At 53.5% G+C, this 16,525-nt stretch overlaps 1 protein-coding gene across 1 annotated transcript in view; it reads right to left on the reverse strand.

Moving 5' to 3' along the window:
- ITGA10 (integrin subunit alpha 10) overlaps nucleotides 1–16,525 on the reverse strand; it is a 33,041-nt gene that overhangs the window by 16,344 nt on the left and 172 nt on the right. Inside the window, exons 2-11 of the mRNA XM_067569531.1 lie at nucleotides 15,803–15,914; nucleotides 12,383–12,492; nucleotides 11,894–11,982; nucleotides 10,095–10,209; nucleotides 9,067–9,194; nucleotides 5,749–5,897; nucleotides 3,483–3,633; nucleotides 2,734–2,899; nucleotides 2,192–2,265; nucleotides 281–425 (exon numbers count right to left, since the gene is read on the reverse strand). Of these exons, the coding sequence (XP_067425632.1) occupies nucleotides 281–425; nucleotides 2,192–2,265; nucleotides 2,734–2,899; nucleotides 3,483–3,633; nucleotides 5,749–5,897; nucleotides 9,067–9,194; nucleotides 10,095–10,209; nucleotides 11,894–11,982; nucleotides 12,383–12,492; nucleotides 15,803–15,914 (1,239 nt within the window). The remainder of the gene's footprint in view (nucleotides 1–280; nucleotides 426–2,191; nucleotides 2,266–2,733; nucleotides 2,900–3,482; nucleotides 3,634–5,748; nucleotides 5,898–9,066; nucleotides 9,195–10,094; nucleotides 10,210–11,893; nucleotides 11,983–12,382; nucleotides 12,493–15,802; nucleotides 15,915–16,525) is intronic.

Raw genomic sequence — 16,525 nt, forward strand, 5'->3', positions numbered from 1 at the left:
ATTTAGGCCGGTAGGTGCTTATTGGGATTGGCAAGAACACGGTGCCTAACCTCCTTGGGAAATCTGGCCCTTGGGTTGGGCTGGACCGAGAGGATACGGGATCTGCAGCCTGGTACCGATCCCTCGAGATCTTCTGCACCCTGCAGCCCACGAGACGTTCCTAACCCGCACATGCCTTAGCCCTAGGCGAGAGGCTCCTCCCCCCAGAGATCATGTGATCACAGGAGGCGGGGCAATAGAATTCCGTGAGAACGGGCTCGGCCCGAGGGCGCCACCTCACCTAGGTAGGCTGCGTGGTTCTTCAGCTCCAGCGGAAACTCCTTCTCGAAGGCTTTCCGGGGTGGGACGATGTGGCCATGCCTGCTCTCCTTGAGGACAGCCCCTTCCCAGTCGTAAGCCCCCACGGTGCCAAAGAGGATCCCGTCCTGGCAGGGGCACGGAGGAGACAGATGGGAAAGGTGATGTGTCTGTCATGCCATGCCCCTGGGTGAGCTGGCCACAGCACGGATCGCACCCGAGATCTCTGGACCGAAAAGCACGAGTCTGGACCGCGCGAGCTAAAAACCCGAACCTCTGTTAGCCGAGGCTGTCGCCGGCTCTATGCGTGGCTCAGAGCGTCACACGGATGCACCCTTTGCCCTCAGGGTGTGACTGTGTGCACTACACAAGGAGCTTTTCACCTCCAACGCTTGGCATGACACAGAGTCGCCCACGTGCGGCGTAGAGTGATCTGCACAGGTCGAGAGGGGGGTATGCATGGGAGGCCGATAAACTCGTCCCTGTAGGTTAGCTGCAGAGTGTGCATGTGGCTTTGCCCACTCCAGGCATTCCAAAATAAAAATCACAGGTCAGGCCCCCTCCCAAAAAAATCACGAGGCTGACTTAAAAACAATAAATGTGGCGTCCTTCTTATTGGCCCTCTCGCTTTTGAGCATGGAGGGGGGGGTCACAGTTTCACATTCTTCTCTGCAGCCATGAGAGCTATAAACTTACTTTTCCTTTTTAAATGAAAGCTGAGATTCTCATGTCATCACATGACTCCAGGAGCCGGGGCTTGGAAGAAAAGTAAACACCCACCCAATATCTCGGACGTGTGATAAAGTCACAGCAGTTGGCAATGCTGCGATGGAAAGGACTCATTGGGCTTCTTTGTGGTATAAAACAAGCCTGAAAAGTTTGAGGGTTTTTTTTTTCCCCCTTCAAAAATGTCTTACTAAAGTAAGAAATGATGAAGAATAGCAAGAATAGCCTTCTCTTATTCCTGCTGGAAGTCTGCTTGGAGGACTGGAGACCAGCAGCAGGAGCTTTCTCAGCTGTTAGTTGACAGGGCAGGTATGTTGAGTCATTTCACAAAGCCAACTTTCCTCCCGACTTTGTTAAATATGCCTTCAAATCACTTTTAAAAAAAAAACACATTCTAAAAATCCTGTCTCCCCTGCCAGACTTGGGCTGACTGAGGTTAGGAACCTGCTCATTCTCCATAGAAGCTTCCAGGCAAACACGAGCTGAATTTCTAATGTAAAAAACGAGTATTTCAGGCCTTCTTGACTTGTCAGAAACCACCCAAAATAGGCCATGCGCACAATTTAGGTTCCCCTTTGCAGGTCATCTTGAAGACAGTCAATCCCTTGTGCTGCTCCTCAGTGGGAAGGAGATTCTGATGCACAGAGAGGGGCAGCTAGTGGGATAACCTTCCACTTCCGCAATCTAGTGACTAAAGCAGGCAGAGCCTGATATAAGGAGAGAACATGGCCCGGATTCTCTTCCCCACTCGGCTGGGTGACTGCGTGTAGGTCCCTTCCCCAAGCTCTGCTTCTGGTTCACCTTTGTCTTGTCTATTTAAATAGCAAGGCCTCCAAGGACACGGACCGCCTTTGCACGCCCAGCACTGGCATGCCAGGACCCCGGTCTTGTTTACAGCTTCTAGGTGCTATCAGAAAGAACTGGCCGTGTTTGACCTGAAGAAGAGAAGGCTGCCTGGGGGACATGATGACAGTCCTGAAACAGGTCGCCTAGGGAGGTTGTGGCAGCGCCATCGCTGGACATTTTGAAGGCTGGGTTCGACAAACTGTCAGGGATAGTCCAGGTCAGCTTAATCAGCCTCATTGCTAAGGGAAGGACGATATGATCTCAAGGTACCTTCTAGCCCAACATTTCTAGGATGCTGGAATTCCACCAACCACAGCCTTACCTCCAGCAGGTGGGTTGAGAAGCCAATCTGGGACATCTCCAGTTCAAAGGAGCTTTCGTTGTATCCGTGAGTTCCTGGTGTGGGAGGAGGGGAGAGAAAAAAAAATCAGCATTATTTTTGGTAACACAGGACATAGGACATTTAGCTATGAACTCTCACGTTTGTCCTAGCTCTGCAGAATGCTAAGGGGGAACTGGAGAAAGAGCGGCCATGTTTCAAGAAGGGCCCAGTTCGGTGTGGGATCAGGAGGTCAGGAATGCCTCAGACGTAACAGTGGCGTGGCAGCACATTGCAGGACGTGCTGTTTTCTCCTACACTGTTGGCAGCATCGCTGACTGCTAGCGAAACAGAACCCACCGGGCCAAACTAGGCCAATGCCGTGCATCCAAAAATCATGCATCTGGTCCCCCTCAAAATCATGGAGCCTGGGTTATTTACAGTAGGGCAGGATGCTGGAATAGATAGTCTAAGGGTCCGGAAGGGAGTTAGCGGAGGCTGAACTTGAGAGACCGTAAGGTTTGCCCAAGGGCCCGTTGCGTTACCTTCGAGGCTGAAGATCCTGTCTCCTAAGGCATCCACAATGTCGTTCAGGGCCGCCTCATCGGTCACGTTGAAGAAGTATTTCTCATCAGGGTCGCTGGCGATGTACTTGATTTCGCTGATGAAGGAGTGGGGATCTTGCTGTCGGCGGATGTAGTGACCTAGGACCTGAGAAGCCAGGACTCTTGATGAGTGCGTCACCTTCACCTGGTTACTCACTGCAGCACATGGCACTTGCTCGAGGGGTCGGGCAGGAGCCCCTCAACTGCAGTTGGTTGGAAAATGTGTTTTTCCCCCTCCCCCAATGGAAAATTTCAATTTTCTGGCAGAAATTTGAATACTGAAAAATTTCAATTTGGAAATACCGCCACAGTGCCTCATGGGAATTGTAGTTCTGCTGCCTCTGGCTCTTGTTCTCCTCTATAGACCGGCATCACTGATTGGACTACATCTCCCATGATGCACCACGGCCTATCCTCTTCGAGGAGGCAGTTGCATTATGGGAGTCCCTGGCCATGGTGCAACATAGGAAATGTAGTTCAGGTGCTTCATGTCCCCATTCTCCTCCATGGGCCAGTCTCCCAAGTTGAGAAGAGTTGATACAGGAAGAGGAGGGAGGTTTCCCCAGATAAAATTCCCCATCACTACCAGCTAGTCCAGAGCATGAGCATCAGACAAGCAGGGCTGGAGCATTCACACAGCACTAGCCCATGCCCCAGACGTGCTGAGTCCGTTGGCGCTGCCCACTCACCGCGATAGCATAGCGCGTGATGTTGCGTTTCTCGCATTCAGCCAGGGCCACCGGCAGCTCGTCCCCATCGTGGGACTCGCCGTCAGTCACCACAATCATCAGTTTGGTGGCTCCTTCCCGGCCCCCCCGCTCCGGGCTGAAGGCCTCCGAGCTGGTACAACGGAGGGAGAAGACATAGAATGAGGTTCTAGTCCTGGCTGAAGCAGGGTCACACAGGGTCACCCCCCCCCCAGTTCCTAGCCCTGCCCTGTTAGGTTAGAGGGGGGTCAGCCTCCAGGTTGCCAATGAGTGGACCAACTGTGGTGGTGACCCCACTGTGCAAGGGGCTGTACAAACCCCTAGTGAAAGTCCCTGCCCTGATGAGCTTACAGTCCAAACAGAACAGACAAAAGAAGGAAGGGGAAACTGAGGCACAGAGAGAATGCAACTCACCCAGGGTCACCCAGCAGGTCAGTGGCAGAGCTGGGCATAGAGTCTAGGTCTCCTGAGGCCCAGTCCAAAGCCTTCTCCGCCACACTTGAACTGGGCTGAGACCCAAATTTCATTTCCACCTAGCAGCAGGCAGCTCGTCTTCGGAAAACCCACCCAGGGGCAGCTCTGCACTGCAGCCGTCAGCCAGCACAGCTCCGTCAGTCAGGAGATGTGATCCCCTGCCTGACCCAGTTGTTCGGACAAGTACCCGAGCATGGGCACAGCTCACATCCGCAAAACTACACTTCGGCCATGGCTGTTCACTCCCTCCAGGGAAGGGGAGAGGATGCAGAATAACAACCGGGCCCGTGGAAAGAAATTTGGCGTCCTGGTACATTATGTTTGCTGGAGCCCCACCCCTTTATTCCTGAGAACATCAGTAGCATTTACACAGATATTACTGTTGTTTGGGGGGAGGGGAGGCCCAAGTTGGAGGCTCTGGTACAACACACACACACTGGTAATAACCCATACTAGCAAAAGCACAACTACAAGCTGTGTCTACACTAGGAGAGCCTTGCTGGTAGAAGAGATTGATCTATCTATCCAGGGCAAAGCGCTCCTGCCATGGACGTGGCTTCAGTTACGTCTCATGCTAGAGGAAGGGGAAAGACAGCACATTTTCATAGGCTGATCCCTGGGAAAATGTCCGAAAGCTCCTTCTAGCTACACCCCTTCCCCAGTCTCAGAATATCTGAGTGCCTCACCATCTCTAACAGATTCATCCTCAGGAGAGGCAGGGCAGTGTTATCATCTCCCCTTTACAGCTGGGGAAACCGAGGCACAGAGATGCTAAGCAACGTGCCCAAGGTCACATAGGGAGTCTGTAGCAAAGCAGGGACTTGAACCTGTCTCCCCCAGCTCAGATGAGGAGCCTAACCACTGGGCCCCCCTGCCCCTCCATAACTGCTGTCTCTTCTCCAGTTGGGAGCAGCACTCCCATTACCAGCCTCCCACCAGCCTTCCCCGATGCCAGCCTCAGCTCTGAGGGGCCTGGCATTGCAGCCCTGCTACAAACTACGCTTCCTCTGGCGCTCGGCTCAGGCATTTCACTCTGGCACCACTAGTGCGAGCCGCGGGATCAGCTGTCCCTTTAACAAAATCTCTGCCCACATAGAAACCTCAGACTTCTACGCCCAATTTCCCTTCCGGGGCTCCATGGCGTCAGTCATGGGCAGCTGGCTGGGTTTGTTGATCCTGATCAACAAAGAGCAAAAAAGAGCTCAGAGGACGCATAGGGTGAGCTCTGGGGCTGCAAGACAGCCCTCCGATCCTTCCAAAGGCCACGCACACGAGGTGCCTGAGATTCACTGTGTTGGCATCTGCTAGAGGAGTCTTAAAAACTCAGGTCCTCTCTGAACAACCCTAAGGCACTTAATAGATGAGTGAGGACTTGCCCTTCCTGGGCTGAATTTCTCCTTCCCCAGACTGTTGTGCTGTGTTATAAACAGCTGTTCTCCACCCCTGAGCTGGCTGCATTTCAGTGATGTCAGCCGCTCACGGACTGTGCCACGGGTTGGGATCCCAGAGATATATAAGCACCAAATATTTTACCATCATTTCCCTGAAAAAAGCCCCTATTCTCTGGTTCTGCCTAGGGAGGAAATACCATGAGCACAGCTTCTTCCAGGGTATCTTTGCTTCTGAAAATTCACCCCAGTGCATCTGGAGCTCAGGCTGCTAAGACGTGCAGAGACCACAGTTAAAAATCACTGTGTGCTGAGGGTCTCCAAAGCCACCTAAAGGATCCACACACCCAGATCCCATAAGCAATCCCTCCTGCCACTCCCCGTACCAGGCCTTGTGGATAGCGAATGCCGTGCGAGTCTCCCGGCCCTCCTGCCGGGTGATGTTCTTGGCCGCCTCCACCACTTCTTCCACCGTCTGGTAATCCTCAAGGGTCCATTCGTGGACAGCTTTCTCCCCGTACTGCAGCACCCCCACCTACAATGGAGGAGGCATGGTCAGTGCTAAGTTATCCCTTCTGCATGTGAAGGCTGGGGTAGAAAGGGCCGGGCACTGGGCTGGGATTCAGGAGACCAGGGCTCAGTTCCCACATCATTCCCTGGCCTTGGGCAAGTCATTTGATCTTCCCCTGGCGGAGGGCTCTGAAGCAAAGCATGGGAGCAGAGTCAGTCAGCACAGTGGACAGCCGGTTTGAAAAGAGCACAGCAAGGCGGATGAGTCATGTTTCACTGCGTTACGGAGCAGCCTGTTTTGTCTCTTTCTGTTTTGGGGCTCTTAGGTGACCGTGTTATTGTTCTGAATTCCAAGCAATAAAGTCGTGTTACGTTGCAACCTTCCAGCACAAGTATTCATGTCTTTATCTGACTTCTCTGGGTGTATGCGCCCATCACTTGGATCATTTAAAAGCGGATCTGATCAAAGCCTTTGAGAAGACAGCGACTGCCCTAGCTGTTTCCTGTCTCCATTATCAGGAGTGCTACTGTCTCTAGGTCACTAGCAGTGAGTGTAACCCACGCAAATTTTTAAACCACCCATTCACACAGTCAGCGCAGAGAGACGAGCCCAACGCACAGGAACAGTGTGACTCTGATCAGGAATGTGATTGGATTGCAGTAGCAACCTCTTACACAACCGACCTGCCCACTGCTGTCTGTATTTCTGGAGTCAGATCGGCAGACACTAGTCTGAAAAACAGAGTCTACTTCTTTTTACTCCCATTAGCCCTACCAAACGAGGCCAGCTGGAATCTGTGCCTGTGAGAGCAGCTTGGAGGCTAACCTTGTCTGGCACAAACTTTTCATCGATTTTTAAGGCCAGAGGGGACTGTACTGATCATCTAGTCTGACCTCCTGCGTAACACAAACCAGGAACCTCCCCCTCCCATATCCAGCCCCTCATTTCTGGTTGAGCTAGGGCGTGTCTTTTAGAAAGAGACACCCAGGCTTGATTTAAAGACATCCAGTGACGGAGAATCCGCAGCATCCCTAAGTGAGTTGTTTTACTGGCTAATCAGCCACCTGTTAAAAAGTCATGCCTTATTTCTAGCCTGAATTGGTCTAACTTCAGCCTCCAGCCATTGGCTCTTGTAAGTTCATTAGCTGCTAGATGGAGAGAGTCACCCGCTATCAGAAATATCCCTCCATTTAGGTATTTAGAGACCAGGATCAAGTCCCGTCTCAACCTTCTCTTTGTTAAGCGAAATAGACTGAGCTTTAAACTGGTTTAGTTGAACCAGGACAAACCCTGCATGGACCCACTTCATTGGGTTTAAGTGTCGCTTATTTCAGTTCAGCTTAAACGTGTTCCGAAATGGGCTGAAGCTCCCTGGGATGTGATTGATTTTCTGTGGAAGGTGCTCCGATACCACAGTGACGGGCAGCAGCACAAGACCCTCAGACGGAAGTAAGTGTGGTTGGATCCCCAAATCAGAGCATCCACACGGCCTTTTGTGCCATTAACTAAGTTGTAGACGCACACCTTAAACTGGTGCCACCCTGTGTTTAGACAAGTTCTGCTCCTCCCCATGAGAAGCAGAGAATCCCCAGAATGCAGTGCATACTGGCCATGCCCCCAGGGGGATTGGGAGCCGAGTGGCTGCCAAGTCCCTAGGCCCGTAGGCTTACAGCGGGGAGCCGTTCTGCGGGGGCCATTTTCACCAATGTTAAGGACCCTGTAACTTTAGATTGCCTGGGTAACTGAGGGTCCTTAACACCCAACGGTAGAGAGAGGGGATTAAACCCCCTCCCTTACGCTGGCGAAATCAAGACACAATTACAAATCACAGTTCAATGGCTAACTTCGCTTCTGCGGGTAAGCAAGCGCATGTCTACACTGCATTGTTAGACTCAGGTTTCAGCCCAAACCTTCCTACCGACCACGCACACATCTGTCTGACTCGGTTCGACAAGCCCTCGGGACCCAGGTCTCATCAGTCTGATTATTTCCGGTGCAGAGCGGTCTGGGCGTTGCCCTGTCCCGGGTGGAGCCCAGAAGGGACGCTGCACTGTTTGCCTCTCTCATGAAGACAGACTCCTCCAGCTAGAGGAAATCCTCCCGCGTTTGGCTAACGTAGGAGAGCAGCGAAGAGTAAAGGGGGCAGAGGGGACACGCATTCAGGCAGCAAGTGCTAACCAGGGGTGGATTGGAAGAGCTGGAGAAAGTTGTACGGAGGGAGCTAACACAACCCAGAGTGGGATTCCTCCGCCCGCTCCTCTCCAGCGGACGTGAACCCTGAGGGGGTGGGAAAACCCAGAGGTGACACAGAGTGTGGGCGCAAGGCCGTGTGGGACCCAGTGCCAGCAGCAGGGCATGATGGGACTGGGCTAACGCCAGGGCCGTGGCGAGGAAAGGCATTCTGGGAACGAGCCGATTGCAGAGCCAGAGGGAGACCGGCCTTTTGGGGAGCGATGTGGGGGTCAAAGGCAAGCTCGCCATCCTGAAGAGAGCGGCTGGGTGCAAGGCATTCTGGGAGCAGGCTGGAGGCCAGAGCGAAGCCGGGCATTCTGGGGGCAGCAGGGCAGGGTCAGAGGCCCGTTAGCAGGGTCTGTCTGGGCTCTGCAGAGGGGGAGGAGGGACAAATGCCCCTAGGGAGCCAGGAGCACGCCAGCCCAGCCATTGCCGCAAGGTTTGGCCCTAGGCAGCAGCGCATGAGGCATCCCAGCCAAGCTGCCAGCTCAGGAAGCGAGCGAGGACTTTTCCTGAGTCAGCCGGTCCACCCCCCTGTGAGTCAGCCGCCTCCCCACGGCAAGGCGGCCACACTCACCCGTTCCTTATTGACTCATCCCGAGGATGTGGGACTGGGCGGGCAGAGGGCGTTCGATTGGGAAACCTGTTTCCTTTTATCTCCTGGGGAGGGCAGGAGGGCGGGGGGCTTTAGATATGCCAAGCTGTGCACTCTCCCCTTCACTTCACCCTCACCCCCCACCTGCTGTCGGAATTATAAAAGAACGAAAACCGAATTCTGCCAAGCCTCGTGACGTCTATATCAGGGGCTTGCACGGGTGCCGCTCTGCTGCCTGCTCAAATCCCAGTGTAGGCAAGATTTATGAGAGCCCATTGACTCCAGTGTCAATCCAGAGTCACTCCACTGGGTTCAACATGGTTGCTCCAGATTGATTCCCAAATGGAGCTTTGATGACACACTCACCTGGATCTGGTTTGGGTCAATGAAAAATTTGCTGAGGATGTTGCTGAGGAAGTTCTGCACCTCGTACCAGGGATAAATGCTATTGGAGCCATCCAGGACGATCACTATGTCCATGTAGGTAGAACACCCTGAAACACACAGCAGGTGGATCACCATACAGCAGCTGACATGGGGATGGAGGCTTACGGCCATTGCAGCTGTACAGACCTGGGTCTAGCAAGTGCATCCTGCTGCTGGAATTCGGGGGGATCTTGATTGGAGGGCTGATTTTTTAGAAAGGAAGTGTGGTGTAGTGGTTAGCGCAGCGGCACCAGCGCATGGGTGGAGAGGAGTGAAAGCAGGTGCTACGGTTCTAACCCCAGCTCTGGCAGAGGCAGGAGCCATGTGATTAGAGCAGGGGACAGGATTTGTGACTCTGAGAAGACAGAGGGTGTAAGAGTCAAGCAGATTTTGGTTCCCTCGGATCCAATTTCTACCCTGCGGCCTAAATGAAGGGCCCCAGCTGCACATCAGGATGCTCAAATCAACACGTGGTGGCCGTGTGAGATCCCAAAGGTGGGGGGGTGGCGGTGTGTAAGAAAAGCCCTCGGACCCCATGCTGAACTGAAGCGAGCTAACAGCTTTATCGAAGGCCTCGATCCTGGCTGCAGGTCCCCACTGAGCTAGCCACACAGGTCTTGTCCTAGCAGCTGGCTGCAGTGCGGTCTGGGAACAGCCTGGTGCCAGTTAGCTGCTCCAGAATCCCGGCCAGGCACACGGAGGAGACCTGTCCAGGGCGTTGTACTGAGGCTGGACACAGCTGGCCGGGTGACCTCTCCTTTCTCGTGCTGGCCCAGGACTGCAGACCCAAGAGGCCGTTCAGACACTGTGAGAGGAACTGGGGGGCATCGAAAGGCGCCCGCGCGCTCCATCTCTGCCATGCCCGAACCGCTGGGAACAAAACAACCTCCGGCCCAGCCAGCTCTCTGACCCGGCACAACTCCATGGCCAGCCTCCTTCCACACACCCACACCCAGCTCGTCACCTACTCTGAGCCGTGGGGGCGATGTTTTCGGTCAGCTGGAAGCGGCCATCCACCCTGGTGCAGATGCCCGTGCTGAACGTGGAGGTGCCGCACTCCTGGGACCAGAGAGGCGCGCAGGCCTGCCGAGGAGGAAGATGCAGGTTAAGCCTGTCCCTGAGAGATGGCACTGCCCCCTTGTTCTGTCCGTGTCCCTCTCACCCCTTGCCTAAAATAGGAGGCATTTGCCTCACCGGAGCAGAACGGTGGGTCATCTGGCCCACCTCTGCCAGCACAGATCAGGGGTTCGTCTAGCCCAGTGGTTCCCAACTCCTGGCCCGGGGGCCAAAGGTGGCTCATGGGGTCTCTCAAAAGACCCAGGCAGAGCGCGGTGCCACGGGGCTGCAAGACCGGTGCAGACTCCTTGCTACAGCCAAGGGGACGGGAGATCAGCGCTGCCCTCCCCTGGTTCCAGCAGGGAGCATGGCAAACCGCTCCGCCTGGGTCCCTAAAAGCAGAGCGTAGCTGGCGACAGGGAGTACGCTGTGTGGGGCGGGGGGGGATGCTGGAACCCAGTCGCAAAGGCAGCAGGGCCGTGGGTGAGACCCCAGCATCATGGGGGTTTTGAACAGGACCTAGGAAAGATATTTTCCGGACCTACGAGGGATATTTTCTGGCTGCTGTTTTTGGGGCACTGTGTGTGTGTGTGTGTGTGTGCACACCCTACATCCCTTGCACGGCCCATGTGTGTGTATTTACGTTGCAGTGGTTGCTGTGCCCCCCATGCCCTGACACAGCCCCCCCGGCTACCCACAGTCACACTCGGTGCCCGAACCGGCTCTGAGCAGACGCTGACGCCGTGAGCAAACAAGAGTGAGACCACAGAAATGCAGGGCGGCAGGGAGAGAAAAGCGACACAGGGCTATATTCATTCCTCCTCCCGCCCGACTGAAGGACAGAGCCAGTCCTGGCTGCCTTCCTCCAGCTGCTGGGCCGGCTCGGGGGAAGAGGCTAAGGACAGCGGCTCTGAGCGCAGGCAGACTCTGCAATGCAGAGGCAGGCTGAAAGCAGGCCAGGTATTACCTTGCTCTAGACTAACTCCACTACCCCAATCCATCCTTCTGCCCCTCCCCAGAGCTTCCCTCCTTCAGATCTTCTCTCCCCATCCACCCCAAGGATCTCTAGGCTTCTACTTTTCACCCCTCAGCAGGACTTTGCCAAAAAGCCCAAGGGGTTTAGGAGCATGCGCCCCACTGGGCTTTCTGCAGGATTCGTGCGTCTCTAGCCCTTACTGCACTTTGACAAGTCCCCTCCCCCTCAGTGGGGAAATGTACAAAACTATAACGTGGCCCAGTGTGAAAATGGTTCTTGCCCCGGCTACCCGGAGGTTTAAAGACAATGTTCAGTGCACGCTTTGAAAATACCCCTTTTACCTAAGGTTAACACTAGCTGAGGAGACAGTGTTGCCCAGTGGGTAGAGCACTGGACTAGCAACGAGGAATCCTGGGTTCTCTTTCCAGCTCTGACCTGCTGAGTGATCTTGGGCAAGTCACTGCCCCTCTACGGGCCTCAGTTTCCCCTCCCACTCTTTGTCTTACACTGACTTAGACTGTAAGCTCTTTGGGGCAGGGACAGTTGCGTTATGTGTACGTACAGCACCTAGCACAACAGGGCCCTGATCTCAATTGGCATCTTGAGATGCCACCGTAGTAGGAAGTTTGCAGGATCAGGGCTTGTGGGGGAGAGCTCACATGGGGTAATGAAAGCAGCTCACGGAAACGCAGCGTGTGGGGCTTTTTTCAGCCCGCTGGAAAGAAATCGGCTCACCACAAAGCCATCATCTTTGCTGGCCACGAGCGTCATTCCAAAGTGCATGTTTTTAATTTGCGTAGAAACGTTCTGCAGGGCCGTGTCACCTAAACGGAGTGCCAAGCGGCAGAGGGAAAAGCAAACAGAGTTTTAGTGCCACCAGAGACTGCTCTCCAAGTCTGTGGCTATTTCAGAGAAGCTGCAGGGAACTGGGCATTTCAACAGGCGTTTGGCATCGAATTCCCATTAGATCCTTAGGAAATCCTGCCCTGATCACATTTACTTTCGAAACCATGCGCGGTGGAGGGCGGACCATATAGACACCCAGGAATGAAAATGCCAATAAAATTATGAAGATTACGCGCTCATTAGGGTTTGCTGTTACTTGGCAGATTGAGTGTCAGGACTCCAGTCGCCACTGAGTTCCCAATCCCCCTAAGGCAGGTTTCAAACTTGTTTCAAACACACGTATCAGTTTTTCAAGGCGGAGCCCTGAGAGGGCGTTACCTAGATTGACCTTGGCGCACGCGGAGTTGTTCCTCGCACCCATAACGCACTTGTACACGTCCCCTTTTCGGTTGTCGGCTGTCCCGTCCCAGGGCGCCCCGACCAACATCCTGTACAGGAAACACCAATAACTCCGTCAAGGTGGCAGAGATGGGGCCGTCCTACTCAGAATAGCAGGAAATAAATAAAACGTCAGCGCCGTGGGGGGTCCCGAGGATTCTGATGCGACAGGAAGAGGCTTGCAGAGAAGTAAGTTTTATATATAAACCCTCAATGCTTCAGGGCATAAGGTTAGTAATAAACTGCCCCTCAGGGTCTGTTATCCCATAATTGTCCGCCAGGCGGAATTCTTGCACCTTCCTCTAAAGCTGCTGTCCGAGACAGAAGCCTGCTGACTACCTGAACTAGCTTGATCCAGTAGGTAAGTTCTTATTTTCCTAATTCATATTACTTGGCACTTCGTACAGCATAAGCCCATCTAAAATCTTGAGCATTTTACAGAGGGGCAGAGCATCATTAGCCCCATTGTACAGATGGGGAAACTGAGGCATGCGGGCAGGGAAGTGACATGCCCACGCAAGTCACTGGCAGCACTTTGGATCAAGAGGCAACTGCCAGGCTCCTACTCTAGTCACCAGACAAACTCCCTCGCAGAGCTCGGCGTTGTGGAGCACAATGAACGGCAGAATAGGGCTGTATCCCTTTAAATAGTCCGTGAACCCTCACATTCTGTGTTTGAGACACACATCCCCAGAAAGCAGCCAGTGCAATGGCGCTGGCGTAGCTGGGCTGGGCGTGTTTGCCTGTACTTAGCAAATATGGTCATTTGGGGCCGCCCGTGCCTGGGCGGCTTCTTACTGTCACATAATGAATGGAAAAAAAGACAACAGGAGTCCTGGCTCCCAACCTCTTGCCGTAACCACCGGGCAACACTAGAAAGGTGAACACATTTCAGCGAATGAGCCAAAACCCTTCTGCTCCCAGAAGGGTAAACAGCTCCCAGGATTCACTCGCCAATACGCCCAGAGCCAAAGACACAAACAAAGCAAAAACCCCCAGCTACATAATCCATCCCGGGCCAGATTGAATTGGACCTTTCCCAGGCCTGCAGCAGCCTGGAGTCCTCATCACGCCAGCCCCCTGCTTTGTCTCTGCTCTGGTAACAGACTGAAAATACTTTCGGGGAGCCGAGTTCTGGCTCTCTGCAGTGGGTGTTCGCTAAAGCCCTGCCCAAGTTTATGGCTCCGTCAGTGCCTATTGGACCATGACGGTTCCCACGCCTCCAGGTGAAAACGCAGGCAGAGGAAATTCCCCACACAGCTGGATCAGGAAGGGAAGGACATAACAGGAGGCCAAAACCTCAACTGGTTCAATGGTCGGGTGTTGCCTTAAGACTTAGAGGATGTGGGCTCAGTGTCCTGCTCTTCCAAAAACTTGGGCAAGTCACCGGAGCTCCATGGTTGCCCAGGAGTTATGATGATTTACCCCAGATCTGGCCCTATTTCCATCCAGAAAACAGCCCCTGAGCATTTCAGCTGCCTGAAAGTGATTTAAAAACACCCCAGGGAAAAAGGCAGAGTCAAACAAAGAAGGGAGAAAATATAAGACTCAATGAAATTGATCTGGGAGGTTCCCTGTACTCCGAGCCCCGTGGAGCAGTGCTGATGATCAGAACAATCATGAGGAGGAGTTAATGGACAAAGCAGCTCTCAGTTTGAGGATTGGTGAGAGAAAAGGGGGGGGGGGGAGAAGGGAGGGGGCACTTGGAGGTAGAGGTGGCTTTGGTCGGCCAAACTCTGGAACTTAGATCAATCGTCCTTGCTCTGTCTGTTGTGATTGAACACTGCTGACAGAGATGGAGAACTGCAGAGGAACAACGGATTCAATTCCCAGATCTTCAAAGATATTTAGCACCTAATCCTCAGACCCCAAGCGCTTATGCACATAGTGAATTTGACTGCCGTGTGATGTCCTGTTACTCCCTGCCTCGGTTTCCCAGCTGTAAAACAGGGACAATAGCACCGCACAGGATAAATAGATTCAAAATTGTGAGGCACTCCGCCGATGGAAGTCATATAGGTACTTTAGAGAGGTTAATTTATTCTTGCTTATCTTCCTTCCAAGCCAGCTGCTTTTGACTTCCCAGCACTCATCACAGATGAAAAGAGTTGAGCTTTAACCTTAACAACAATATCCCTTACGCCATCCCGCCTCATTGCAGCTAAGAGAGAGGACTTGCTTCTCCATGGCCTGTTCTCTCTTCGGCTTCTCTTGCTGAGCCCAGCAGCCCAGCACCAACGAAGAGGTGACCCATCCACTCTGCGACCCATCCACTCATTCCACCCAGTGGATGGCAACTTCATGTCGCCCCCTGAGCTCACATTCAAGCCGGAAAAAGACACCAGCTCCCAGCCCAGCATGGAGATGGCTGCCGCAGATGCAAGACTTTGGCTCCAAACGCCCACGGACAGCTGTTGATCGGTCACTTAACTCCATTCCCCTCCCGCCCCCTCTCTCTGGACAGCGTTTGTTCCCTGTGCTCAGACGATCTGCGAGTCAAACAATTACACCGCACGCTCTCGGCCGCCGCTGGCTCCTCCTGGCCCAGCCGCTGGATTTCCTGAGCACAGAAGGTTTTTGTGTTTTTTTTCTTTTCCCTTCTGCTTCTGTGAATCATTTTCAAACAGCAGCCGACTCAGGGCGGCTAGTCATTTCCTTTCCTGTTTTTTAAACTGCTGATGTGCGCTTGGGGAAATCAGGGACACAGCTCAGCGTCCTCGTTCCCCTTGCTCCCGCGCCCGGCTGCGGTACAGATGCAAAAATTAAAACCAGGGAAACCTTGTCTGTTTCAACGGGGGTCCCCGGTTTTTGTCGCCTTTGGTACCTCTGAGACCTGGCCATGCAGTGCAGTGAGCTTAACCAGTCTCTCCAGGCTTTGTATATTCACGATGTTCAAGAGAGGCAGCGTGGTCCAGTGGTTAGGGCACTGGCTTAAGACTCAGGAGGCCTAGCTTCCAGTCCCCGACCTCGGGAAAAGTCACTTCCCTTCTCTCTGCCTCAGTTTCCCCTCCCACCCTTTGTTTTATCAGTTTAGATTAAAAATTCTATACGGACACGCAGCACCTAGCACAATAGGGACCTGATGTTGGTTGGGGCACTTCTGGAATGCAAATAATAACAGGCCTCTCTTGCCAAAGGGACCAGAGCCTGTCAGGGAGGAGCCAAACTGGCTTCCAGTTATGGCCAGAAAGTGGATTTGAATTAAGAGTGCAGCTGTGGAAAGCACATGCAACTCTGGGCTCGCCCCTTCCTCAGTCCTTCTCACAAGGCCCCGTGCGAGTCTCACATTCCACGCCGGCAGGGCACGAAGGGCTGCCCCCCCAGAACTGCCGCGGCAGGTGTAATGCCTTCTACACTCACCATTTCTCCCCTCCGGCCTCGTGTTGTAGGACTTTGTAACCGAACTGAGCCTCCGGAGGGCCTTGGAAGATCTGGGGTCTCTTCACATCAATGTTGAATGACCTGCATAGCCCTTGAGAGAGACACAGAGCAGAGTGTTATTCTAACCCAGCGACCCCCGAAGTGTGGGGTGCACAGACTTAGAGGTGGAGGGAGGGAGGACAGAGACAAACCTCTCAATAATTCTCCAGAGGCTCAGCTTTCGTTTAAAACAAGAGGCAAGTCTCCAGCTGCTATGGCTGCAAAGAAAAGCTGAAAAATATGACCCGAGTGTATCTGACGCAGAGCCGTCTGCCTGAGTTTGCAGAGAGCCTGAAACAACAGCTCTGAGGTGTGAGCTGCCCCTTTCATTTCAAAGGGAGCTGACTCAGCTGCCAGTGCACATGCTTCATGGGTCACCCCTGACAATTATTGCACTGGTTAAAGCATGTAATTACAACAATACCATCGCACTCCTACACAGTCCTTTTCATCTGCAGAGCTCAAAGTGCCTCACACAGGAAGGAAGGCTCATCAACCCCATTTTACAGATTGGGAAACTGAGGTACAAGGTGAGGCAGTGACGTGCCCGAGGTCAATGGGCGGGCCACTAGCAGAGCTTGGAATAGAACCTAGGTCTCCTGCATTCCACAGGGCCATGAAAAGGGAGAGAAGAAGTTGTTAGGATGCTTTACATAATTGATT

This window comes from Emydura macquarii, unplaced genomic scaffold (genome assembly GCF_026122565.2).
Source record: "Emydura macquarii macquarii isolate MOO-44397 ecotype Brisbane River unplaced genomic scaffold, CSIRO-AGI_Emac_v2 contig_2924, whole genome shotgun sequence".
Taxonomy (NCBI): Eukaryota; Metazoa; Chordata; order Testudines; family Chelidae; genus Emydura; species Emydura macquarii.